Source organism: Channa argus, chromosome 3 (assembly GCF_033026475.1).
Source record: "Channa argus isolate prfri chromosome 3, Channa argus male v1.0, whole genome shotgun sequence".
NCBI classification, from domain to species: domain Eukaryota; kingdom Metazoa; phylum Chordata; class Actinopteri; order Anabantiformes; family Channidae; genus Channa; species Channa argus.
This window is the reverse complement of record NC_090199.1, coordinates 2783165-2811068: the sequence shown is the minus strand read 5'-3', so window position 1 is coordinate 2811068 and position 27904 is coordinate 2783165. Positions and strand designations below refer to the sequence as shown.

The following is a 27904-nucleotide window of genomic DNA, read 5'->3' as shown; positions in this document are numbered from 1 at the left end:
GTGAACTGACCTCAGAATCTTCAGTCTACAGTGTGGACTCTCCAGAAAACCACACAGCAGCTTCACTCCTGAATCCTGCAGGTTGTTCAAACTCAGGTCCAGTTGTCTCAGATGGGAGGGGTTGGACTTCAGAGCTGAGACCAGAGAATCACAGCTGATCTTTGACAAACTGCATTTCCTCAATCTGAATAAAGAATCAAAGATGTGGATCAAATCATTAGTAACAATCAGATTTGTCCTAATCAATGATGTTTTCTCTAAAATGAGTAAAACTAAAAACTATTTTACTACTAAACTATTGTGAACAAAAACTATTTGAATCCCAAATTACAGATGATTTCATGAAAACTTTGGAAAATGTTCAGCAGAAATGTGAAATAAAAACAATTTTCACTTCATGGACTGAAACATGGAAAAACAACAGTTTGGTTCTTTAAACATTTTTCAACTCATTTAACAAGAAAATTCACCTTTGTGAAAAAATACAACAGTTTTTCTATGAACAAAATCAGTGATGACAGCTCACTGATATGAACTGAAAAGAAAGAAATAATGTTTTATCTTCATTGAGTTTATGTCAATTGATTTTTCCAAAAAATATTAGTTGATACTTAAAAGTTCTGAAGGTTTTATTTCAGTGAACTCACAGAAATAAGTATCACTAAACAAATACTTTTAGTCCATTATGACCTGATATCTCATGACAAAATGCAAACATGAAACTTTTCAGTTTAGTTAATTGATTTTGAAGAATAAAGACTCAACAGTATCAGTCAGTGAACTGACCTCAGAGTCTCCAGTCTACAGTGTGGACTCTCCAGAAAACCACACAGCAGCTTCACTGCTGAATCCTGCAGGTTCTTGTCACTCAGGTCCAGTTGTCTCAGATGGGAGGGGTTGGACTTCAGAGCTGAGACCAGAGAATCACAGCTGATCTCTGACAAACTGTCCCTCAATCTGAATAAAGAATCAAAGATGTGGATCAAATCATTAGTAACATTCAGATTTGTCCTAATCAATGGTGTTAGAGGGACTTTGTCCTTGTGTTATTGTGGATCATCAGAATGTCAGACTTCTACAGACATCATCCAAATGTCAGCACAACATTCATACACCTATTCATGTCAGCACTGATTCAGAACATGCTGCTCACCTCACTCACCTCTGGAATTATCAGACAAACATCAAATCACATCTGACAGACTAAAAACTTCCTACAATACTTTGACTCATCAGTGAAATGGATCAAACTTCAACGAACTAATAAATTTTGGTTCTAGACCACTTTTACTGTTAATACTGCTTTGTGCCCCGGAACTGATCCAGTAAAAAGGGCTTTGTCTCATAAGAGCATCAGATTATATTAAAGTATTATATACTATACTATATAGATTATAGTACCTTAACAAGGGGCATTGAAATATGAAAAACATTTCCCGATAAAAGCCTCATGAATCATTCAGTCATCATGTAGTTGAGCTCCTATTATACATGTCAGACTGAAAGAACTTCTGGTTGTTTGTAAATGTTGAATCCTCCAAATGAGCATTGAAACATGATTTATTGTGAAATAAATGACCACACTGAGTTCAGCTTCCTCCTGAATCCTCTTTCTAACTGGAGTTGTGAATAATTACAACAAAATCCACCATTAACTGGTTGATTCCAAGGTCAAAGCGACCAAACCACCAAAATCCTGATCATATCCTCAGCAGTGGAATTTAAAGAGCTGCTACAAAGGTTCACTGTAGCTCTGATTCATACTGAGACGACATTCAGCCTTTGGTTTTTCTCAACAACACTAACAAAACTATTTGACACTTTTTCATCTACAAACTTTTTATACTTTTTCCAAACTGCAATAAAAACTCCAATCTGGGATTTGTTCATTCACTTTGATTTATCTGACAAAAGGACAAAGAAAAGATGTTTCACTGTATTTTGTAAATTGAAGCTCATTGAGAAAATACAAAATAAGAGTGAAAAGTGAAGAAAAGTCCGACGGTTGTGGATGATTCCAGAATGAGCAGCTTCATTGGTAAAAAATGCAAAAAAAATGCAAGTTTGCAAAGAATTGAGCTCTTTCACCATCTCCACAACATCACAGTGGGAAAAGATTCAGTGCATAAAGGCCAAAGGCAGAAACCACTGTTGAATGTGTGGAACCTTCCAGCTGTCAGGAGACAAATGTCAGAGAAACAAAGTTTCATCTTTAACACTTGAGAAAAACTGGCCTTTCCTTAAGTTCATGGTCCACTACTAGTGCAGACAAGGTACTAGTCCAAGGCCCAATCAGACTGTCAGCCTGTTCCTCCTCAGCACCACTTTCCTTCAAGTACAGTCTGCAAACATGGAGACATCTGGACTTATTTCACTTTTCTATGTGGACTCAACTTAAAGTCCCACATAGTGTTGAGGGATTTGACCTGAGGAAATGGTTTTCACATTTGTGCTCAGACAAACAGAAACTAATGAACCAAACCAAACCTGAACATTCACTTATGGCTTTAAGATGGAAAACTGACCCCAGAATCTGCAGGCGAAACTTTAGATTCCTAAGTCCAGAACAAATCAGCTTCACTCCTGAATCCTGCAGGTTGTTTTCTCTCAGGTCCAGGTCTCTCAGATGGGAGCGGTTGGACTTCAGAGCTGAAGCCAGAGAATCATAGTTGATCTGTGACAAACTGCAGTAACTCAATCTGAATAAAGAATCAAATATAAAACTTTAAAGACAAATTTTAACTTAAACAACTGTTGTAGAGTTTAACAGGCTTAATAACCAGTGCTTTATTTTAATATGAAGATATTAGAATTATTATTATATTACATTAACAGTTAAAATGTGAACTGCAAACTTTAAAAAAAATATGGCTTTTCTATTTAGATTCTCAGTGTGGATAAGTATAATTTCAGCCTTATGTCTGTAATTTAGTGTCAGCACAACTAAAAAATGGTGTCTGACCTCAGAGTCTCCAGTCTACAGTGTGGACTCTCCAGAAAACCACACAGCAGCTTCACTGCTGAATCCTGCAGGTCGTTGTCACTCAGGTCCAGGTCTCTCAGATGGGAGGGGTTGGACTTCAGAGCTGAGACCAGAGAATCACAGCTGATCTCTGAAAAACTGCAGTGACTCAATCTGAATATAGAATCAAAGATGTGGATCAAATCATTAGTAACAATCAGATATGTCAAATTCAAAATGAGTAAATATTAAAACAAACAAAAAACAAATGTATTAATTTTAGTATTTGATATGTGTCTTTGTTGTATTTAATATAAATATGATTTGCAAGTCATTGCATTGTCTTTATTTCCATTTTACACAGTGAACCAGCTTTTACTGGAAACTGGATTTGTAATTAATTAACTTCAGTTGTGGTGTAAAGATCTAATTAGTATCAGTCAGTGAACTGACCTCAGAATCTCCAGTCTACAGTGTGGACTCTCCAGAAAACCACACAGCAGCTTCACTACTGAATCCTGCAGGTTGTTGTTACTCAGGTCCAGTTCTCTCAGATGGGAGGGGTTGGACTTCAGAGCTGAGACCAGAGAATCACAGCTGATCTCTGACAAACTGCAGTAACTCAATCTGAATGAAGAATCAAAGATGTGGATCAAATCATTAGTAACAATCAGATTTGTCCTAATCAATGGTGTTAGAGGGACTTTGTCCTTGTGTTATTGTGGATCATCAGAATGTCAGACTTCTACAGACATCATCCAAATGTCAGCACAACATTCATACACCTATTCATGTCAGCACTGATTCAGAACATGCTGCTCACCTCACTCACCTCTGGAATTATCAGACAAACATCAAATCACATATGACAGACTAAAAACTTCCTACAATACTTGAAATGGATCAAACTTTAAAGAACTGATCAGCTTTGGTTCCAGACCACCTTAACAGGGGTGGCCAGACTGTGGTCAGCACTGATTTGTGCTCCTGAAACTGATCCAGTAAAGTCAGGTCTCATAAGAGCATCAGACTCTATCAGTAACTTCACAAAGATACAAACCTTTTCAAAATCAAACCATCATGAATCCTTCATTCCTCATGTTGCTGAGCTCCTATCAGACATGTTGGATTAAAACAACTTGTGCTTGTTACTTTACATTTGCAAAGACAGATTTTTAGTATCTATTATTTCAGTAATGTGAGGAAGCAGCCAGCCTTAAGTGGGAACGGCAACAGAAATCAGAAAGAACAGTAAAGAACTGAATGTGAGAGAAATAAACAGAAATATCAACAGTCCCTGAAACAACAGTGAGAGTAGTTGGTGGTGAAGAGCAGTTGTCTCTATGCTCACTAAAGTTAAAATGCTGAAAACACAACCAACAACCACTCAAACGGAAGCTGAACTGCTTGATACAATCAAACAACTGAAAGAACAGATGGAAGAAAAAACAGGACAGGTAGAAATGTCAGCTAGCACTGTAACACCAGCACCATCAGCAGACAAGAACAAAAGGGTTGTTAGAACACACGACATTGGATCAATGACATGATCAGTGTCAGTCTTCTGTCTCCAAGACGAAGAGAACGGTTGCTCAGCCTGATTGGGAAGAAATTGATGATCACCTGCCTGTTGAACGGGGTTGAGACAAGAGCGTTGTGGGACACTGGGTCACAGGTCTGCCTGATAAATGAGACATGGAGACAGCAGCACATCCCAAATACCACAGTGAAGAGTATTGCAGAAATCATTTGGTCAGAAACACTAGATGGAAGAGCAGTGAACCAGACACCAATCTCCTTCTCCGGGTGGGTGGAAGTTAAATTTACTGCCATCAGATCACACCACACAACTAGAGCTCTTAGTCCCAATGCTGGTAGCTAATGAAGATGGTGTGGCTGAAGAACCAATGATTGAATATAATGTAATCGAACATCTGTTAGAGAAGGGCGTAGACCCACCCCCTGTGGTTACTGAGGCTGTCAGTGCAGCATTCTCTTTTCTCTTTTGACTGCAAAAGGACTGAAGTCTTTCTAAAATTAATGACAAGTGGAGACGATGGTCATGGTCAAAGGAGGAACAGAGATCATGACTAATTCCCCCAGGTCAGACAAAACTTAAATGCAGTGTATGAGTAGGACCCCTCCCAGAGCAACAAGATGTTCTTTTTGAGCCCCTCTCACACCCACAGCTCCCAGAGGGGCTGCACATTGAAGAGGTACCTGGTCCGCTTCACTATCCCCGTGACAAATAACACTGCTCATTATATCCATCTCCCTCCAAGAACCGTACTGGGGCAGACTCAGGTAGTTAAATCCATCTAACCTGCACCTGCAGAACCGGTGGGAAAGAATCAAGAATCATTTAATGACCATCTCAGTGACCTGAGAAGTGTATTACACAGTTATAAGAACCATGGAGTCAAGTTAACACCCAGAAAATGCGAGATTTTCAAAAACCAGGTGAGATTTCTAGGGAGGCTGGTCACAAAGGATGGCTACACTATGGATCCTGCAGACATGGCCCCTGTGCAGGCTTTGAAGTAAAGGAAAGTCACCACTGTAGGGGACTTAAGGAAGTTGTTGGGATTCGTTTCATATTATCGCAGCTATATCCTAAACTTCTCTCACATAGCCAAGGCTCTTTATGACATCCGCTCCTCAGACAAAATTGTGAAAGTACAAACGAGTAAAACAGGAAAAAAACAAGTTAAACAGTGGAGGCCAGTTGCCATCATGTCATCCAGTCAAATGGTTTCAGGGACATCAGCAGGCATTGTGCCAGCTCATTGACCTTCTTTCTCAGCCGCCCGTGTTAGGATATCCTGACTTTGAGCAGCCATTCACCCTACGTTGTGATGCCTCACAGGAGGGGCTTGGAGCAGTGCTTTATCAGAGGCAGCAGGGAAAGTTGCCTGTGGTTTCATACGGGTCCCGGATTCTAACAGCCCCAGATAAAAACTACCACCTTCACTGGGGAAAACTGGAGTTCCTGGCTCTGAAGTGGGCCATATGTGAGAGGTTCAGGGACTATCTGTACTATGCACCACCCTTCACTTTACACTCACAATAACACTCTCACATATGTGCTCACTGCTGCCAAGCTGGACGCAACCACCTATAGGTGGGTAGCGGAACTAGCTGACTTCCAGTTCTCCATCAAGTACCACCCTGGCAGAGCAAACAACAACGCTGATGGGCTCTCACGTATGTCATTTGATATGGAGCAGTACATGGACACATGTACACAAGTAATACTGCCTGAGGTTACGAACAGCGTGACGCAAGCAATGGGTGTTCAGATCCAAGCAAGTGACCTCTGGCTGTGCCCTGCGACCATCTCAGCAGTAGTAACAGATAACAATGACATGACAACATCAGTAGCAAAAATCCCTAAAACGACCTTAAGGGAAGCCCAAAGAGAGGAACCGTGATTGGTGAGGTGCTCAAATACATCCTGTCAGAACAGTGGCCAAAGAGTAGAAAGCAACTCCACAATAACAAGAAAATAGCTGCACTGGTGAAGCAAAAACCAAGATTACACATGGACAGTGATGGGCTGCTATATCGGAAAACTGCCAGTCGAACACGATACTCCTGCCAATAAATACCACCAGCTTGTGTACAAAGAACTCCATGAGGAGATGGGTCACCTTGAAGTAGAAAGGGTGTTGACCCTCATCAGGAACCGCTTCTATTGGCCTCATATGCAGAAAGATGTTGAGCATCACATCACACAGGTCTGCAGCTGTCTGAAAAACAAGCACCAAGCCAAACCAACTAGAGCCCCTCTCTCAAATATCATTACTACATATCCATTCGAGCTAGTGTCCATTGATTTCTTACATCTGGAGAAATGTAAGGGAGGATATGAATGGACCACTTCACACTGTTTGCTCAAGCCGAAATAAAGCTGACAAAACAGCTGCCGAGAAGATATTTGGAGATTTTGCACTGAGACTTGGTTTTCCCACAAGACTCCATCATGACCAGGGGAAGGAGTTTGAAAACTGACTGTTCTAGTCGAACACATATTCAAGAATATAGTGGAGTTAAAGGGTCCTGGACAAAACCATATCACAAACGAGAGAATGGCCAGGTGCAGAGCTTCAGCAGGACACTGCTGGCAATGTTCAGGAACCTACCAGAAGCTGCTACAACAGATTGGAAAGCATCGCTGACAAAAATGGTCCATGCTTACAATTGCACACGCAGTGAGGCCACAGGGTACAGTATGCACCTTATTTCCTCTTGTTTGGCCGTCACCCCCGACTCCCCATTGATCTCAGGTTTGGGCTTGCTGCAAAAGCTCATGTGACACAGATTATGCCGAGAAACGAAGGGCAAGAATGACAGAAGCCTATCAGCTAGCATCGAACACCGCCTGCAAAGAGGGAGTAAGAAGAAAAGTCCTCTATGATAAAAGGGCCTATGGTGCAGAGTTGTATCCTGGGTGCAGAGTGTTGATCAGAAACTTAAAGGAGAAGGGCGGTTCGGGAAAACTCAGGTCATTCTGGGACCAAGTGTATGTTATAACACAGAGGAAACACCACGATAGCCCAGTGTATGAGCTTAAGCCGGAAAATGGGAAGAGACGCACTAGAGTCATTCACCGGAACCGTCACAGGTCACAGGTTATTTGAGGGCAGAAGCACCTGAGACTCTATCCACACATCACAGTAGCAGCAACAGAGGATTTGAATCCCGAGGACAGTAGGGAACAACCACCAGAGGACAGAACACCGGAAGAAACCACTGAGACGCTGAACATGGAGAGTGAACACCAGTCCTCTGGATCTGCAACCCAGTATCCAAGAAGATACTGACCCATCACCGGTCAGACAGAAAAAGTATCCTTTGAGAAGGAGAGAAGCCAAAGTTATTCTGACTTATCATAGGTTAGTTGAGCCCAGCATGTCTCAGCAATAAGTCATAGAACTAGTCAGAAAATAAGTCAATTGGGAACATTGGAAAGAGAAATGTTGACATTTTTCACAGTTCATAAGAAGAATTACTCCAGTTACAGCTAAATGAAAATGTAAGAAAGTTTTGAGAAGCTTAGATAATAAGACTAAACCAATTTTGTAGTTAAAAATGTCAGACAGTGCAGCCACCTGTCATAACTTGTGTACTACATTCTGGTGTAGGTTGGTTATTACTAGGTTAAAAGTCCTTACTCTCAGAAATAATGCAGATACCCGTGTACATGGTGGAGGGGCAGTGGATTGTTATCGTGCACATTAACACCTGTGAACTCTGACTCCTACTGGGAGTAACCTGTCTAGATGCTGTGCAGAACAAGTGTACTGATCATTTTAGTACATGAACTGGTGATTGCATAATGTCAGGACGCCATTATTTTTGGAGGGGAGAGTGTGAGGACAGTGACTCATATTGTTTTTTTGACCCCATTGTAACTTAAGTTCATATTCTACACTGTTCTTTTGGCACATTTGATTTACTACTTTACCTTATTTTGAGACATCTGCACTTCAGTCTTCTGCACACAGACAACATAGTGAACTTTGATGTGTTGTTACTGATGTTCGCCACAAGAGGGAGACGCTCTTTAGCAAGTGTTTCTGTCGGGAGTTTACACACTGTCATAGCGCTGAGACGAGACACGAGACAGAACTATGCTAACAACAGTTTACTGCTTTGTGTGTAATTTTGCAGCTTTGTGAGTAAAGAGAGAAAACACATGATTCTGTCTGCGTGTTTTTGTCAAGTGTTTTACAGTAACATAAACCAGCAGGTAAGTTGTGAACAATTACAACAAAATCCACCATTAACTGGTTGATTCCAAGGTCAAAGTGACCAAACCACCAAAATCCTGATCATATCCTCAGCAGTGGAATTTAAAGAGCTGCTACAACGGTTCACTGTAGCTCTGATTCATACTGAGACGACATTCAGCCTTTGGTTTTTCTCAACAACACTAACAAAACTATTTGACACTTTTTCATCTACTTTTCATCAACATTTTATTCTTTTTCCAAACTGCAATAAAAACTCCAATCTGGGATTTGTTCATTCACTTTGATTTATCTGACAAAAGGACAAAGAAAAGATGTTTCACTGTATTTTGTAAATTGAAGCTCATTGAGAAAAGACAAAATAAGAGTGAAAAGTGAAGAAAAGTCTGACGGTTGTGGATGATTCCAGAATGAGCAGCTTCATTGGTAACAGGCTCAAAGGCTCAGTCTCTACAATCAAACATGGCTGGTGGCTCAGCACTTTGACAATTCTGTCATCAAGTTGAAAAATGCAAGTTTGCAAAGAATTGAGCTCTTTCACCATCTCCACAACATCACAGTGGGAAAAGATTCAGTGCATAAAGGCCAAAGGCAGAAACCACTGTTGAATGTGTGGAACCTTCCAGCTGTCAGGAGACAAATGTCAGAGAAACAAAGTTTCATCTTTAACACTTGAGAAAAACTGGCCTTTCCTTAAGTTCATGGTCCACTACTAGTGCAGACAAGGTACTAGTCCAAGGCCCAATCAGACTGTCAGCCTGTTCCTCCTCAGCACCACTTTCCTTCAAGTACAGTCTGCAAACATGGAGACATCTGGACTTATTTCACTTTTCTATGTGGACTCAACTTAAAGTCCCACATAGTGTTGAGGGATTTGACCTGAGGAAATGGTTTTCACATTTGTGCTCAGACAAACTTAGAAACTAATGAACCAAACCAAACCTGAACATTCACTTATGGATTTAAGATGGAAAACTGACCTCAGACTCTCCAGGACACAGTTTGGATTCTTCAGTCCAGAACAAATCATCCTCACTCCTGAATCCTGCAGGTTGTTTCCACTCAGGTCCAGTTCTCTCAGATGGGAGGGGTTGGACTTCAGAGCTGAGACCAGAGAATCACAGCTGATCTCTGACAAACTGCAGTAACTCAATCTGAATAAAGAATCAAATATAAAACTTTAAAGACAAAGTTTAAGTTAAAAATCTGTTGTAGAGTTTAACAGGATCATTAACCAGTGGTTTACTTTTATATGATGATATTAGAATAATTATTATATTACATTAAAAGGTAAAATGTGAACTGCAAACTTTAAAGAAATGTGCCTTTTCTATTGGGATTCTCAATGTGGATAAGTATAATTTCAGAGTTATGTCTGTAATTTAGTTTCAGCACAACTAAAAAAGGGTGTCTGACCTCAGAATCTCCAGTCTACAGTGTGGACTCTCCAGAAAACCACACAGAAGCTTCACTGCTGAATCCTGCAGCTTGTTTCCACTCAGGTCCAGTTCTCTCAGATGGGAGGGGTTGGACTTCAGAGCTGAGACCAGAGAATCACAGCTGATCTCTGACAAACTGCAGTTGATCAATCTGAATAAAGAATCAAAGATGTGGATCAAATCATTAGTAACAATCAGATTTGTCCTAATCAATGGTGTTAGAGGGACTTTGTCCTTGTGTTATTGTGGATCATCAGAATGTCAGACTTCTACAGACATCATCCAAATGTCAGCACAACATTCATACACCTATTCATGTCAGCACTGATTCAGAACATGCTGCTCACCTCACTCACATTTCATTACATTTGTTCTCAAACTGAATGTGATAAATGTTGAAAAGACTTTAGAACAGTTCAATTTTATAATTAAACATTTTTGTTTCACTGTCAAAATGATCAAATAAATAAAAACACCATTAGTGTCAGAATGTCGTTATTGTTACATCGTTAATTTAAACAAATATTCGTAACAACGATTCCGTTTATTGTTGTTATAAAAATGTATTTAAATGTCGGAACTAACTAAATATTTTCCAGTTTATTGAGAAACATCAGTGAAAAATATGAGTGTTTGAGTTCTGAAGGTTTAATTTCAGTGAACAAACATTTTCCTCACAACTCACTGAAATTAAGTGAAACTAAAGAAACAGGTTTGATGGAGGACGAAACTATTTCCCATCTGATGTAAAGCTGTCAATCATCTCCTGTTGCACTTGATAGTAGTTGTGGAATGTTTGGAGGATTTCTCTCCTTTTCTCTGCACCTTCCAATCCCACTCTGCTGCTCCTCTCTACATTTATTCCACTCAAATCAAACAGGATCAACTGTCTCTGCTTCTTGACACAGTTGGCAGTTGGATGCTTCTTCATTAGCTTCAGTCAACTATTTAGTGCTGTGTGTCCTGTTCTTAACCTGCTGATTCTTCTCTCCTCCTTCTATTTGCTCCAAGCTGATTCTCTGTTGCTGCTTTATACAAGTGTCTTCAATTCTAAGTCTGACAATCAAATGTCACTTTCACATTTTTACATCGGATTTTTCGACACTTTCAAAACTTCCTTTCAACCACTGAACAATTTGAATGTGATATGACCTCAGAAACATGAACCTGTCTGTAGTTTAGTGTCACCACAACTTTCACATCATATTCATCTCAGCACACAACTAAAAAATGGTGTCTGACCTCAGAGTCTCCAGTCTACAGTGTGGACTCTCCAGAAAACCACACAGCAGCTTCACTGCTGAATCCTGCAACTTCTTGTAACTCAGGTCCAGGTCTCTCAGATGGGAGGGGTTGGACTTCAGAGCTGAGATCAGAGAATCACAGCTGATCTCTGACAAACTGCAGAGACTCAATCTGAATAAAGAATCAAAGATGTGGATCAAATCAATAGTAACAATCAGATTTGTCCTAATCAATGGTGTTTTCTCCAAAATGAGCAAAACTAAAAACTATTTTACTACTAAACTATTCTGAACAAAAACTATTTGAATCCCAAATTACAGATGATTTCATGAAAACTTTGGAAAATGTTCAGCAGAAATGTGAAATAAAAACAATTTTCACTTCATGGACTGAAACATGGAAAAACAACAGTTTGGTTCTTTAAACATTTTATACAGTTTATTTAGGAACAGTGAGAAATATAAAAAAGATTTTTTAAATGTGAAAATGAAAGTTTGGAGTTGAATTAATTACTTAATTAAAGTTGTGGATTAAATATATAAAATCTCCAACAGTATCAGTCAGTGAACTGACCTCAGAGTCTCCAGTCTACAGTGTGGACTCTCCAGAAAACCACACAGCAGCTTCACTCCTGAATCCTGCAAGTCGTTGTTCCAGCTCAGCTCCAGTTCTCTCAGATGGGAGGGGTTGGACTTCAGAGCTGAGACCAGAGAATCACAGCTGATCTCTGACAAACTGCAGTTGATCAATCTGAGTAAAGAATCAAAGATGTGGATCAAATCATTAGTAACAATCAGATTTGTCCTAATCAATGGTGTTAGAGGGACTTTGTCCTTGTGTTATTGTGGATCATCAGAATGTCAGACTTCTACAGACATCATCCAAATGTCAGCACAACATTCATACACCTATTCATGTCAGCACTGATTCAGAACATGCTGCTCACCTCACTCACCTCTGGAATTATCAGACAAACATCAAATCACATCTGACAGACTAAAAACTTCCTACAATACTTTGACTCATCAGGGAAATGGATCAAACTTTAAAGAACTGATCAGCTTTGGTTCCAGACTGTGGTCAGCACTGGTTTGTGCTCCTGAAACTGATCCAGTAAAGTCAGGTCTCATAAGAGCATCAGACTCTATCAGTAACTTCACAAAGATACAAACCTTTTCAAAATCAAACCATCATGAATCCTTCATTCCTCATGTTGCTGAGCTCCTATCAGACATGTTGGATTAAAACAACTTGTGCTTGTTACTTTAAATGTCTCATTTTTAACATGGGTGACACATATTGTTCTGGCTTTTCTATTGCTTGGGAAGCCTAAAGTGTGGGCGATAGAAAAGTATTTACAACTATCCTTTACCAATGGTTCAGAGAAAAAACACATGATGCATGGTATCCATCCATTTTAGCATGTGTTGGCATTTTCAAACCACTAGAGAACAAGAACACGATTTACCTTCTATTTCTAACACACAGTGGGTTAGATTACTGTTGTTGTTCAGAGGTTCAGCTCATCATCTAGCACTAGAAACAGGCACATGGACTCATACACCTTTGTTAGATAGAGTTTGCAATAGAGAGCATGTGTATTAGAAGATGAGAAGCACTTTTTATACTTTTTAATCTTTTTTTGTGCAAAATTTAGGGTAAAAGTTTGAATCCTCCAAATGAGCAATAAAACACGATTTATTGTGAAATAAATGAGCAAATTGAGTTCAGCTTCCTCCTGAATCCTCTTTCTAACTGGATCAGATGTTGGATGTTCTCTTCTCGGATCCTAAATGGAACCTTGTACCTTTCTGTACAAACATGTCTGCAGTGTCACATTTCTGCTCCTGGTTACTGGTTGTGTCTCTACACAAAGTGACATCATCAACAGATTGGATGATGGTGCCACAGACAGCAGTAGCTGAGGAGGCACAGAGTTTCTTACAGAGTTCTGTGGATTTAGCCAGACTTTGAGAAACTTGTTTGATGAAACTGTTTGTGAACGTGTTGGAAATTATTGTTCATAAACTTGTATTGTGGAATTAGTTTGTTATTGGCTAAGTTGAGAAACAAATCCAATAAATGTTCAATATGAACTAATTGTTGGAGCATCAGATACGAGTAAGATACCGACATAGAGTCAAAGATTAAAACTCTGCAAACCAGCTGTGAGGACATCAAAGATGTGGACTAGTGAGGCTGTAAAGGAACTGGGATGTTTTTAGATCTGTCACTAACAGTCTGGATGAGAACACAGACACTGTGATGTCCTACATGAACCTCTGTGAGGACAGAGTCATTCCATCACGCACTTGGATGAGTTAGAACAATAGCAAACCCTGGTTTACAGCTAATCTTAAACCCCTTTCAGACATGTAGCCAACATTGGGAGATGTGAAGAAATACTCCAGGTAACTGGGTAAGGGGGACAGAATGCAAAGACAAAGCTTTCTTGCGGAAGTGACAGTGTTTTGCTTTGTTATCTGGTCGTATACCACAGAGTCTCGTGCTGTTCCTTGTATTTGTTTTATCAGAAGGTCCCGAATTTCGTTGTCCTTCCAGTTCGACATTGTTGTAATGTTCACACATACACTCGTCCCAAAGAAAGTCTGGAAAATGCCAGTGCAAGTCTGACAGGGACTTCAGATAGCTGAGGTCACACAAAGAAGCTGCATTCAGAACTGGGGACCAAGAGAAATACAGAGAGGCTAAGTCCAGATTTAGCAAGGAAGTGAGCAGAACTAAATTAGCACATGGTGAGAGAATGGAACAGCAATTCTCAGCCACCACCATCACCCAGGAGCTCATGTGGGAGCAGAACATCAGCTCCCTCACCAAGAAGGTTTCACCTCCCTGTGATGTGGGAAGATGTGGGTGAACTTCTACGCTGCCATCATCAAATCCATTCTCACATCCTCCATCACAGTCTGGTTTTCTGCAGCCTCCCATCTCTCCAACAGCTGTACATCTCCAGGACCCACAAGAAGAGTTTCTTCCCCACTGCAGTCAGCCTGCTGACCCCCCTCCTCCAATCTTCAGACAGTGTGTCACACATTTGTATTTTAACTTTATATTTTTGGATTCTGTGTTTGCACCTGACACCAAGACAAATTCTGAGTACTGTAAAGCGTTTTTACTGCACCCGGCAATAAAAAGTTTTCTGATTCTGATTCTGTGTGATTCTGATTGTGTGACAGGAAGCATCATGCTCAGGTTGAAGTGTCACCTGTTGATGGAGACGAGTCAGACACCACTAAAGATACTTTCAATCATGTTTCCAGATGTTTGGTCTGTCTCTCTGCTTCTGTATCTCAGATTTAAAATGTGTGTTTTTAGACATTTTATTTTAAAAGTCATTACACCTGAAAATTAATTTATTTTTTCCAACTTTTTGTTATTAGATCTAAAACTTTACTAAACATTTGTTTTCACTACAAATTGTCAATTTCTACAGTTTTATTCTGTTTTCTGATTTAAAACTAAATTTACAGCGAAACATTTTGACACGTTTGAACTACAAACCTGAAAAAATGTTTTGAGTTTGCATGATCACTGACCTCAGAGTCTCCAGTTTACAGTTGGAACACTCCAGTCCAGCAGACAGCAGCTTCATTCCTGAATCCTGTAGGTCGTTAGAGCTCAGGTCTAGTTCTCTCAGATGGGAGGGGTTGGACTTCAGAGCTGAGGCCACAACTTCACAGTGAGTCTCTGAGAGGTCACAGTCACAAAGTCTGATGACAGACAATAGAAAATATCAACTATGCTGAAATCTGACACACAATAAAAATAATGTTTCAGCAGATGAACATGAGCAGATGTAGTTTAGGAGGCCAATTTGTAAGTTGTTCATGTTTCTGCTTGAAACCTGACCTCCTTCTGTCCACATGTCAAAGTGTCTTCCAACAACAAAGACAAACTGAGCTCAAACATGTCTTTTCAATAGTTGTTGTACAACAGAGGTCCACAGAAAAGACAAACTAACTAACCCAGGTTACAGACTGACACTAAACATGATTAGAGACAATTCATTTTTGTCTAATTGTTGATTGTTGAAAATATCATTAATGACTAAAATGATCCTTTAAATGGAATTAAGAAGGACAGAAAAATGTCTTCTTAAGCATATGAGAGAGGGGAGGTGACATCACATCCTCTCTCAGCTGAAACAGTCACTTAACATTTAGTTGTTGATCCAAAATGACTGGGGGTCAGTTTGTTGTTCAGGAAGGAGGAGCTGGGGACTGAAGCACTGATCTTGAGGTTCGTGAACAACCTGCCTTATCTCATCACACACAAAACTCTCTCCCACTTTACATTTTATTGACTGAAATCTCAAAAACGAGTAAAAGCATTAAAGCTTCAAGGTCTGTTGGTTCCACCAGATCACAGATATTAGAATAAACATGTCTGTATATGAACAGAATAATAAAGTGACACATTATAGAAACTTAGTGGAGACACTGTCTCCACTGTAAAGAAATCAGACATCAGTAGAGACCATGTCGACTGTCAAAACTGCTTCAACACAAACTCTAAAAGCCGGAAACTGTTCGGCTGTATTTAACCTCCACAAACCAAAGACAGACACAACACAAAAATCATTTTGTCTTACGATGAAAAATAAAAAACACAGACGTCCCTTATCTGTTGTGTGACGTGGACATGAAGCAAGTGATGAAGACATGGACAAATAACCATTATTAAATTACTGATAATAAACAACACAAGAAATTGGAGATGTGATTTTTTTAAAGAAAACCTTTAGTGTTGAAAGACTGTCAGGATCTCTCTGCACTTCCTGTCTGTGGACTTTTATTTTGTGACGCCTTGGTTCTTTTCCCCAGCTTTGCTTTCGTTTGTTCCCTGATGGTTTGTCCCCTGTTCCCTCCTCTATTTAAGTTGTCTTCTCCTCACTCCCCTGCCAGATCCTCGTCGTTGATAATGTGGTCACTGCCATCGTGGTTCCTGTCTTCAGTGTCGCTGTTGTTACAGTGGTCATTATTACCCTCACCAACCCCACATCTGTATGTATGTTTCATGGACTCTTTCATTCAGGACTCTAGTTTCTTGGACATTTTTCTGGGACTCTGTGCATCTGTGCCATTTGGTCTTTGGTTTGCTTTTGTTCTCAATCAGTGTTTCTTGTTTTAGTCCTGTTTTCCCGCCAGTTGCTCCCGGGTTTTTGTGTTTTAGGTTTGCCTTTGTTTAATTCAGTGTTTGGCTTAGTCTCTTGTTTTCTCCCCTAGTTTTGATCCTGGTTTTTTCATGTTCAGATTTGCTTGTGTGTTCTTAGTTTGCCAGACTTTTATGCTTAGTTTGTTCATGTCTGCCTCCCCTTAGTTCGAGTGTTTGTGCTCCCCCACCTCTGTTACTTTGGTATCTTTCCCTTCCAGTGTGATTTAAGTTGTGCTTTGTTTTACTTTAATCTTTATTACGTGTGTTCCTTTGTTCGGTAGTTTGTGTCTTTTTATATTTCTGTTAGTCTCCTTAGCCTCACCCTTGTGTTTATCTGCTTTAGTAGTTTAATGTTCATCTGTGCCTTATTCATTTAGTAGCCATTGTTTGTTCCTTAATTTCCTTGTCTAACTTGTGTCTGAGTCTTAGCTGTATTTATTTGGGTAAATTCTGTTCTGAATCCGGGCTCTAGTATCTTCACCATTTTAGTATCTGTTAAATAAACCCTTTTTTCGTTCATCCCTCGCACTGTCTCCTCTTTTGGGTTCATCCCTTAACCAAAACCGTGACAAAGACTATATTAAATTGTATGTGTGATGGTTGATTTCTTCATACTGAAGCTTCATCTTTATGTTACTTTATGATTTTAACCATCACATCTGGACTTACTGAGCCTTTTCGCAGTTCCTCACAGCTGGGATCAGTCTCCGTCGTCCCTCCTTTGATGTGTTGTACTTCTTCAGGTCCAACTCATCCAGAACCTCCTCTGACATCTGCAGCATGTAGGCCAGAGCTGAGCAGTGGATCTCAGAGAGTTTTTCTGATCTGTTCTCTGACTTCAGGAACTCTTGGATCTCCTGATGTACTGAGTGGTCCTTCATCTCCATCAGACAGTGGAAGATGTTGATGCTTCTGTCAGGAGACATTTTATCACTGTTCATCTCCTTCAGGTTGTTGGTGACTCTCTGGATGATGTTTGGACTGTTCTTTGTCTGACCCAGCAGACCTCCTAAGAGTCTCTGGTTGGACTCCAGAGAGAGGCCATGAAGGAAGCGAACAAACAGGTCCAGGTGACCATTTTTACTTCGGAGAGATTTCTCCATGGCCCAACTTAAAAAGTCATGAAAACCATGAATTTCATAGTGTAGATTGCCATTCCTCAGGAACTTCTCCAGTACCCTTTTCTTTTTTGTGCAACAGTTGAAGGAGTAAACTGCAGCCAGAAACTCCTGAATGCTCAGATGAACAAAGCAGTAGACTGTTTTCTGGAAGATCACACTCTCTCTTCTGAAGATCTCTGTACAAACTCCTGAGTACACCAAGGCCTCTGTGACATCAAGACCACACTGCTTCAGGTCTTCTTGGTAGAACATGATGTTTCCTTTCTCCAGATGTTCAAACGCCAGCCTCCCCAGCTTCAGAAGAACTTCCCTGTCAGCCTTTGTCAGCTCCTGTAGAATTGTTTGTTTCTTGCTCTCTCTGTTTAACTGTTTGTTCTTGGTTTTGTTCCTCTTATGTCCCTCACCATACTTGTTCTTCTTCCTCTTGGTCTGAACCAGCAGGAAGTGTGAGTACATGTCAGTCAGGGTCTTGGGCAGCTCTCCTCTCTGCTCTGTAGTCAACATGTGCTCCAGAACTGTGGCAGTGATCCAGCAGAAGACTGGGATGTGACACATGATGTGGAGGCTCCTGGATGTCTTGATGTGGGAGATGATTCTGCTGGACAGCTCTTCATCACTGAACCTCCTCCTGAAGTACTCCTCCTTCTGGGCGTCAGTGAAGCCTCGTACTTCTGTTACCCTGTCGACACACGTAGGAGGGATCTGATTGGCTGCTGCAGGTCTGGAAGTTATCCAGACCAGAGCCGAGGGAAGCAGATTCCCCTTGATGAGGTTTGTCAGCAGCACGTCCACTGATGACGTCTGTGTGACATCAGACACAACCTCACTGTTGTTGAAATCCAGTGAACGTCTGCTTTCATCCAGGCCGTCAAAGATGAACAAAAGTTTACAGACAGCCAGCTGCTCTGCTGTGACCTTCTGTAATGTTGGATGGAAAACATGGAGCAGCGTGAGAAGACTGTGCCGCTCATCTTTGATCAAGTTCAGCTCCCTGAACGAAAGCACAACCAGCACACTGACATCTTGGTTTTCCAAGCCCTCTGCCCAGTCCAGACTGAACTTCTGCACCGAGAAGGTTTTTCCAACACCAGCGACGCCGTTGGTCAGAACCACTCTGATGTGTCTCTGTTGGTCAGGTAAGGCTTTAAAGATGTCGTGGACCTTGATTGGAGTGTCATGGAGGGTCTTCATCTTGGAAGCTGTCTCAAGCTGCCTCACCTCATGTTGGGTATTAACCTCTTCACTCTGTCCCTCTGTGACGTAGAGCTCAGTGTAGATCCTGTTGAGGAGGGTTCCACTTCCTGTTTCATCACTTCCTTCAGTCACACATTCACATCTCCTCCTCAGACTGATCTTATGTTCATCTAAAACCTCCTGCAGACCAACATCTGCTGAAAGACAAGAAACTGTGTGAGAATAAAGAAACAGAATCTGGTTTTTTCTTTGTTACCAACAAAAACAAAAACGTTTAAGAATCAGATTGTTATAATAATGAACACAAAAATATTAATATACAATTAAGTATAATAATATATTATATATAATCACTGAAGAAAACCAACAAAGTCTGTGAAGTGTTTCAGAATATCTAACACTAAAAAGTGTCTAGTTTTACTTTGTACTGTTCTGGATCGTTTTCCACACTGGGGACAGGAGGAGTCTCCTGATGAACATGACTGGTCCCAGTATGAGCTGATGCACTGTCTGCAGAACCAGTGTCCACAGCTGGTAGAGACTGGATCCTTCAGGACGTCCTGACACAAAGCACAGCGGGACAGCTGCTCCTCCACAGAAAATTGACTCCTCTTCCTCGTTCTGTGGAGATGAAGAAAACTGAATTCTTAATATAAGCAGATGCACTGACTTGGTGAAATATCGTATAAACAGTGTATTTGTTGTAAATCAGACTTCAGCATAAATAGAGAACAGAGCTCAGACAGGACTCAGTTGATTTAGAGCTGTCATTTAGTAACAGAGGTGACCACACAAGTGCAGATTAATGAGGCTTAAAAGCAGAAATCTCTCAGATATCTGAGGTAGGTTACAGTTCAACAGCAGGTGCTCAGAGGAACAGCAAACCAGCTGGTGAACTGAGGAGCACAGGTTTTGTGTCCAGTGGAAACTCAGAGAAGACAAACCACAGCAAGACGGTTGCTCCTCCATCACGATTTCTCTGTGGCGAGTTTCCAGCCACCATACTCAGTTAAATCAGAGATATACTGTACTACCAGAAAACAACCCGTGCAGTAGCCCTGTAACACTCAAACACATACTCTGCCTGAAAACACTGTACAGTATATTGTCAAATAATAATCTAAGCATATAGTTCTCACTAAATGTTAGAGACATTTGACTTTTGGGTGAAATTTCAGAAGGCATCTTGTCATAAAGTGGTCAGAAAAATGGACAGCGATGGTAACTTAAGAAACCTGTTAGGGAAACCTGTTAGGCTTCATAACTTATGCCTGAGAGAAGCTGTCCAGGAAACAGTGGAATTAAACCAAAAACAGCTCAGAGGAAAAGACCACCAACCATGACGGGTCCATTCTACAACTACAGAGCCAGAATGGTTTGACTACATCAGCTGTGTGTCTCTAAAACCTGGAATGTCTCCAAAATGACACACAAGACCCAGGATGCAGAGGAGCAACACTGTGGATCTGACATTAAGAGGAGATAGACGTTGATTTTGACATATTGTTTAAAAGAAAATTTATGAGTAAGATTAATCATTGAGGAAATTTCGCCATGAAGATGTGTGATTATTACTGGATGTATCATTAACGCAGTTTATTATAAGGAAATTTAAAAGGTTATGTTGTAAATTTAGAATTAAAATGTATCAAATATCAAGAGAATTAAGAAAATCATTAAAATGATTTGAAATGTGATGTGTAATCAGTCTTTGAAGTAATGCCGTGTGTGTGTAATGCTGTCATGAGGAAGTTCCAAAGAGGCTGTGAAGACTCAGCCAGATGGATAAAAGGGAACTACTGTACTGTTCTATGTCACAGCAGAGCTGAAGATTCTTGCTGAAGCTGTTTGACCAGCAGCTTGTGGAGATGATGTGAGATGTTCTCCATGATGTTTGTGCACAGTCCTCCTCTCTACTACCCAGTCTCTTCAGAACTTTCATGATGTGTGATGTGAGAGCTACTGGTCTGTAGTCACTGAAGGCAGATGGAAAGAATTTCTTTGGCAGTGGAACCTTGCACGATGTCTTCCACAGCACTGGGACCGTCTCCTGACTCAGCCTCAGCTTAAAGAGTATGCGTCCTTCACGCTTACATACAGTAAATCCAATGCTGTATTTTAGCCGTAATGGTGTTGATGATGTCACATGCTACATTGGAAGAAGCTGACTATTGGTAGTAAACAGCAATAACATAAAGGCACGTTCACAGCTAGCAGTTCAATCAATTTCCACGATGCAGAGATGCTTCTTCAGATATTTATACTCATGCACCTCAACAGCCTGACCATAGATATAAGCAGGGAAGAAGATGAAGTCTACGATCATTTCCAAAGGTTTGGATGCTTTTGATCACTTTCACTGAGAAGCGACACAATCACTGAATGATGGGGAAACTTAATACATCTTTTTTTAGAAAGTTTAAGTCGGCCTGCTAAAATATGAGGTTGGACGCAATTAGTCAACTGTACAAAACGGTTTACATCATTCAGGAGATTCTGGACTAAGTGATGTTCCTACTACTTGTCAACACTTCTATCCGCCCTGTAACCAGGCCTCTCTTGTTGCCCTAAAAAGCTTAAAAACCAGTTCACTGTCAATGTGAATGTGTGAGTTATTCCTGCAGCTCCTGTGGCTCATAACTTTTTCAAGTTTGGGCAGTTGTTGAAGCAGAAACCCCAGAGAACTAGAGCCATCATGTTCCTCTACTCACACACAGACTCTACCACTGCCAATGATATAAGGTGGTACAGTAGGAACGTGACTTACAATTATGAATGAAAGTTCTGCGATGAGCTTGACATGTTGCTGCCCCACTTCACTGAAGAAGGCTCCTCTCATCATCATGGGAGACCTGAACATCCACCTGGACAAACCTCAGATAGCTGACGTGTTTGCTCTTCTAAATACATTTGACCTGAGTGTGGTCTCCACTCCTTTGACCCACAAAGCTGGCAACAACCAGGACCTCTCCGTCCTCAATGCAGATGCAGCACGGACAGCCTCTGCAATACACCTTCATTGTTTCTGGATAGTCTCTGCCCCATGTCTTCTAGAGCCACTCGTCCCTCAGCTTCTAATCTGTGGCTCACCAACTGAAACCGTGAACAACGCACCATCCTCAGGAGGGCTGAGAGGAAGTGGTGCAAATCCAAGACTCCGTCTGCTCTTGCTGAGTATCAAGATCTGCTTGGATCTTTTTCTCACAGTGTCACCAGAGCAAAGACTGAATACTACCAGGAGACACTCAGCAACACCTCGGACACCAGAAACGTGTTCTTCACGTTCAAATCCCTCATCTACCCACCTACCCCTCCTCCATCCACCTCTCAGTGCAGACAACTTTGCCTCTTCCTTACTAATAAGGACCTTCAGAACTGAAAGGATGAGGCCAACAGATTCATTATCAGTATATTCATGTTTGTAACAATAAATTTTTCTCTCTTCCCAATTGTTAATTGTACTGTGTGAGTTGAAATTGAGAAGCATTTCTTATTATAACACATACATTAGTACAATTGGCACTAATCTGTCTGTCACACCATGCAGCGTGATGCATTCGAGGACAATACAGAGTTTAGCTCATCCGATAGCGTTTACTTTTCCAAACTGTTTAAAAAACAGAACACAACTGTGGACTTGTAGCTCATTTGTTAGAGCAGTTTTCCATGAACCACAGAGTCAGTGGTTAGACTCCTGGTCCTCCTGGCTACATGTTAAAGCCTCCCTGGGCATAAACCCTGCCCTCTTGTACTGGATCATTAAATGAACTACATCAACAGTTAAACAGGAGCTATGGGGGGAACAAAGGGAAAAAGAAGGATGCTCTTTAGTATGTTATTGCTCAGTGAGATACAGTTGTAGATCTTTCTAATGCATCTCTCCCTGTTACGGCCGTGTGTCATGAAAGTTGTTGTTCCTTTTAAGTTGTGTTTTTGAGTTAGAGTGAGAGCTCTTTGGTTGTGCGGATCTGTGTGCCTGAGTTGTAGGTGCCCTGTCTGATTGGCTGGATTGGGGGGCAGTGCAGGGAGCTGATTGGTCCATCATTTACTTCCTGGAGTTTCAAAAGTCTGATTCCCACCAGATAGACTGGTTTCTCTGGCAGCAGCACCTGTTCTCGGTCCTCGGCCTCCAAACCGTTTTGAACATATTGTGAATTTTGGATTAGAGTTATTTGGATTAGTTGGATTTTTAGGCCTTGTACCATAAATATTATTACTCAGTCAGGAAATATCCACCACATATGCCCATATTTCTAAAATGAAACCAAAGATTTCATTTTCAGCTGTGCAGAAACAGCTACAAATCTTTTCTCAAGTAAATTTCCAGCTAAGTCACACGTTACTGTGACTTTAGAAATATATTTGAACACTGAATCATCTTCAGGTCAGTTTACAGGAAAATTTCTTACTTTGTGTCTGAGAGTCCAGGTCCATCACTGAAGTTTGGTGGTCTGTCTTTAGACCTGTCACTCTTCATAGACAGACAACTGGATCCTGGAGAAAGTGATCTCCATCTGTAGAAAAGAAATTAAACACGATCATATTTTTTTAAAATTACATCATATTCATGGGTTTTCTTTTTCACATTAGTAAGTCCGGTAACTAAGAATCACTGGGAGCATAAACCCTGCTCTACTGTACTGGATCATTAAATGAACTACATCAACAGGTAAACAGGAGCTATGGGGGGAACAAAGGGAAAAAGAAGGATGCTCTTTAGTATGTTATTGCTCATCAGTGAGATCCAGTTGTAGATCTTTCTAATGCATCTCCCCCTGTTAGACTGGTTTCTCTGGCAGCAGCACCTGTTCTCGGTCCTCGGCCTCCAAACCGTTTAACATATTGTGAATTTTGGATTAGAGTTATTTGGATTAGTTGGATTCTTAGGCCTTGTACCATAGTTTTGTAAATAGTAATACTTATCACTGTCTTGTAAATATCATCTGGAAATAGTATTGAAGCTTTAGGGGTGAACTGCCATTTTCTTTCTACTGTTTTCACATTAAGGAGTTAGACTCAGCTTTCTGCTGCAGTGCTCAGTCAGGAAATATCCACTACATATGCCCATATTTCTAAAATGAAACCAAAGATTTCATTTTCAGCTGTGCAGAAACAGCTACAAATCTTTTCTCTAGTAAATTTCCAGCTAAGTCACACGTTACTGTGACTTTAGAAATATATTTGAACACTGAATCATCTTCAGGTCAGTTTACAGGAAAATCTCTTACTTTGTGTCTGAGGGTCCAGGTCCATCACTGAAGTTTGGTGGTCTGTCTTTAGACCTGTCACTCTTCATAGACAGACAACTGGATACTGAAGACTCTGCTCTGTCCTCCTCCATCTTCATCTTCTCAGGTCTGAGAGTTGAACCATAAACACTGAAGAAACAACAGAATCAATCCCATCAGTACATCACCTTCAAAGTCTGAAGCTTCTCTTTCTCATTTATATTCAAGTATATTTCTGATGATATTTTCTATTTTCCATCTTAAGACAAACTACCTCCTGTTTAAATCCAACAATAATCATCCTTCAGATAAACAACATCAGCTCAGAAAACATAGTGGTTTTATGCTGAGTGATTATTTTCTGACACACAAACTAAAATAGAGAAATGAGAAAACCAACCAGCACATAAATCAATCAGAGTGATCATTATTTAGTTCTAACATTCTTTCTTCCTCAAACGCTTGTTTGACTCTAAAATGGAGTCTGAACTGACTTCATCCTTTCACTTTCACCAAAATAATGACAGAGATACAGATGTGATAACTGGGCTTCATGAGAGAACAAACAGTTTCAGATTAGTCAGTGAAGGTTCTCAGTCATCCAGGTTTGGTTATCTGAAGACTGAATCATGTTAACTGGCCTCATTTCTTTTTGGTTAGAAACGTTTCATTACTTATCCAACCAGCTTCTTCAGTCTGAATAAAGTGGCTGGAGAACCCAATTATATCCTCCGATCATCAAACATATGAGAAACTGAAAAGAGGGCCACACATAACGACCCCCATCTTAGGGGTTTAGGGAGTTAGAGTCGTAATCGCTACATCTTGATGATTCCACATGTTCCAACCTCCCACCTTAATGAGTCTAATCAGACCAGGGTGGAATAAAGACCACTCAGGAGGATACTACTACTCTGTTCTGGGGGAGAAGCTGTGGTCATTCTACTGTTCAACTGATTCATTCTGAATCTTGAATAATTCATTTCTGTTCAAATATTTTAGGGTTAAGCCATAATATATTCACTGATGCCAAAAAGGGCCCCTGACCATGACTGGGTCCCATGCAGCCCTCTATATGTCCCAATGCAGCCTGATGGCTCAATGGCTGGAGCATCAGGTTGATCCAAACCAAGAAGAGGAAGTAACACACACATACACACTGATTCCTCTTTAGTTTCCAGAGACACGTTAGACTAAAAACACATTAATGTTGGATTAACACTCACCCGGATTCAGCCTCAGGTTTCCTGTCATTGATCGATTTAAAATGGAGTCTTGACTAACTACACTTTCAGTTCTGTGCTGTTCTTCACCTAAAAGTACAGGAAACCACAGAGTCACATTGAGGAAGAGCAGAGCTGCACTGAGCTGCTTTAAAAAGGACAAATGAAGTAGAGCTCAGGATTAAGTTAGTGTGTCTCAAACCTTTTAGAGCTGGAATCAAGACGTGAGCAGAAACACACGGCTTTTTCTGTACCGACCATCGATTTTATAGAGGAAATATTCTAAAGTGAAATTTCAAAAGCTCAAAGTGACAAACTTTAATGAACAAGGTGAAACAAACCAGCCAGTGAAGATTTGTGTGATTTACCTGTGAAGAGCAGCTGAACACTCAGACGTTTCTAAGGAGCAGTTTTTACTCGTGTCGACTCAAAATGGCATCTGAACAAACTTCCTGAAACAAACCACAAAGTTTGTTTCAGGACGTCACATGACTCATCTGTGTGTTCACATATTTTAACCACGACATGTTCTGACTGTCGGCTTTAACGTTGGGACTGCAACCATTTGTATATGTAACCCTCCATTTTATGGACTCAAAAGTATTTGGACAGTAGGATGCTGAGCTGTTTTATGGGCAGGTGTGTTTTTATTCCCTCATTAATGCAAAGACTGAGTTCACATATGAAACAGAACAGTCCTGCAGGGCTGAGCTCAGATTAGGAACTGGGCTGTAACAGGATACATTTACTCAGTTCCATGTACTTCAGTAACTTTACTGAATAAAGTGCAGACATTTTACTTTTACACAAAAACATTTTAAACAACAATAAGACAAAATATTGTTGCACTATAGTAAATGTGTCATTTTATAAGTTAAGCTGTAATTGGTTGGATTGCTGCATTGTGAGTGTGTGTGTGTGTGTGTGTGTGTGTGAGTGTGTGAGTGAATGTTCAATCGTCATCTCCATCAGTGTTTTTGTAAAGTCCAGCTGAAGCTATCAGCTGTTTTCTGTGGACAGGAAGTCACAGGGAGCAGCCAGCAGGTGGCAGCACATCATCACATACTGCACCAACAGAGGAGCTTCAGGTTGTTCAACAATCATCCACTCACCACCAGACACAACATGTCATCAACCGTCTCATAGATAAAAAAAATAACTTGACAAAATAATAAACAGGAAGTGAGTAGGTTACAGCTCAGTAATGTATAAGCAAAGGTTAAAGGTCAGAGAGAGATGGTAACCACAGGTAACCATGACGCCACTGTTGTCTTAAAAGAAATGAATTATTAAACATAATTTTGCCAAGAGATCCTGATCTCTGGATCTGGAGAAAATATGAAACAATCATTGTTAAAAGTCTTGTAGTTTCTGCTCTTTGTACCATTGGATGTAGTTATGTCCTGATGCTGATTCCAGTATCATCTGCCTGACGGCCCAGGGCAGCCTCACCAGGTCAGGTGGATTCTGGAACATCTTCTACCAGTCTCTGAGCACTTCTAGTTGGAATTCTGGATGTAGACTGACACAGTGCAGTCAAAGGATGCATGTCTGACTAGCAAACACTTCAGGTTTTCATCCTGTGATGCTGCAATGATTCACTTCCATCTCTGTCAGTGACCGTACAGACTCAGCATTACAGATGCTGAGATCAGCTCGTGGCACAGAGCTGAAACCTACGTATCTATAACTTGATCCAGTCCTAACAACATCAGCTCATGTCTCCCCAGACACTGTTCCTGCTCCACAGGTTTGTTCATTGCTATGATCCATCATTGTATTTTAGTAAAGGTAGTTCCCTTTTTCTCCAGCTGTGTGTGTCTGCACAGCCTCCACGTTACTTCCTCATTCCAGCATGACACACACACAGTACAGCATTAGGTCAAAGACTGATGACACATCACATTTCTAATCACTTTAACCACTTCATTCATTCTCTACACATGTGATACTTTTCTAGTAAAACATGATTGTAGGTAACAAAAGGACAAATGCAGCAGCTCCACCTTCTGTCCAAAGCTACTAACTAGCAGCTGAAGTCAAATCATCTGTGTTTAAATCCTTCATGTTCACTGCTGTGTGTGTCTTGTTGTTGTTGTCTGACACACACTCATGTTCCTGCAGCTACAGCTCACTGAAGAAACACTACAACACTCTGGACCAGTGCTGATGGATTGTGGATCACATATCTGGGCTTATTCTGGGTCTGATGTTATTATCAACAATATTAAAACTGAGGAAACCTTCAAACCAACACATTAAACTATGAAACACCTCCAAATGTTTGAATATTTGAAGATCAAACTAATCAATTTAGTATCTTGTAGTACTTTCAGTGTCCTGTTACAACTAAACAGAACTAAATCACTAAAACTAAATCAAACCAAAGAACAAATCAACCCACTGTGATGTTGCTGAACACGATCCAGACAGAGTCCGAATATAAAAATGATCATTTCACTTCCATCACAAATCAGTAGTTTTACTAAATATTGTGTTTTTGTGATTTGGACAAACCGACTGAATAGGACATCGTTCAGAACAGGGAAGCACAACACAGAGAT

At 40.6% G+C, this 27904-nt stretch overlaps 1 protein-coding gene across 8 annotated transcripts in view; it reads right to left on the bottom strand.

Moving 5' to 3' along the window:
• Positions 1–27904, bottom strand: part of LOC137124436 (uncharacterized) — a 274410-nt gene that overhangs the window by 210585 nt on the left and 35921 nt on the right. For 3 of the 8 annotated variants that reach the window (XM_067499397.1, XM_067499382.1, XM_067499381.1), the window contains exons 14-22: positions 11973–12149; positions 11397–11570; positions 10132–10305; positions 9696–9869; positions 3416–3589; positions 2963–3136; positions 2526–2699; positions 787–957; positions 11–184 (exon numbers count right to left, since the gene is read on the bottom strand). In XM_067499397.1, coding sequence (XP_067355498.1) covers positions 11–184; positions 787–957; positions 2526–2699; positions 2963–3136; positions 3416–3589; positions 9696–9869; positions 10132–10305; positions 11397–11570; positions 11973–12149 — 1566 coding nt within the window. Of the gene's footprint in view, positions 1–10; positions 185–786; positions 958–2525; positions 2700–2962; positions 3137–3415; positions 3590–9695; positions 9870–10131; positions 10306–11396; positions 11571–11972; positions 12150–25343; positions 25431–25542; positions 25793–27904 lie in introns of all 8 variants that reach the window. The other 5 variants (XM_067499386.1, XM_067499387.1, XM_067499391.1 and 2 more) reach the window with 3 other exon arrangements.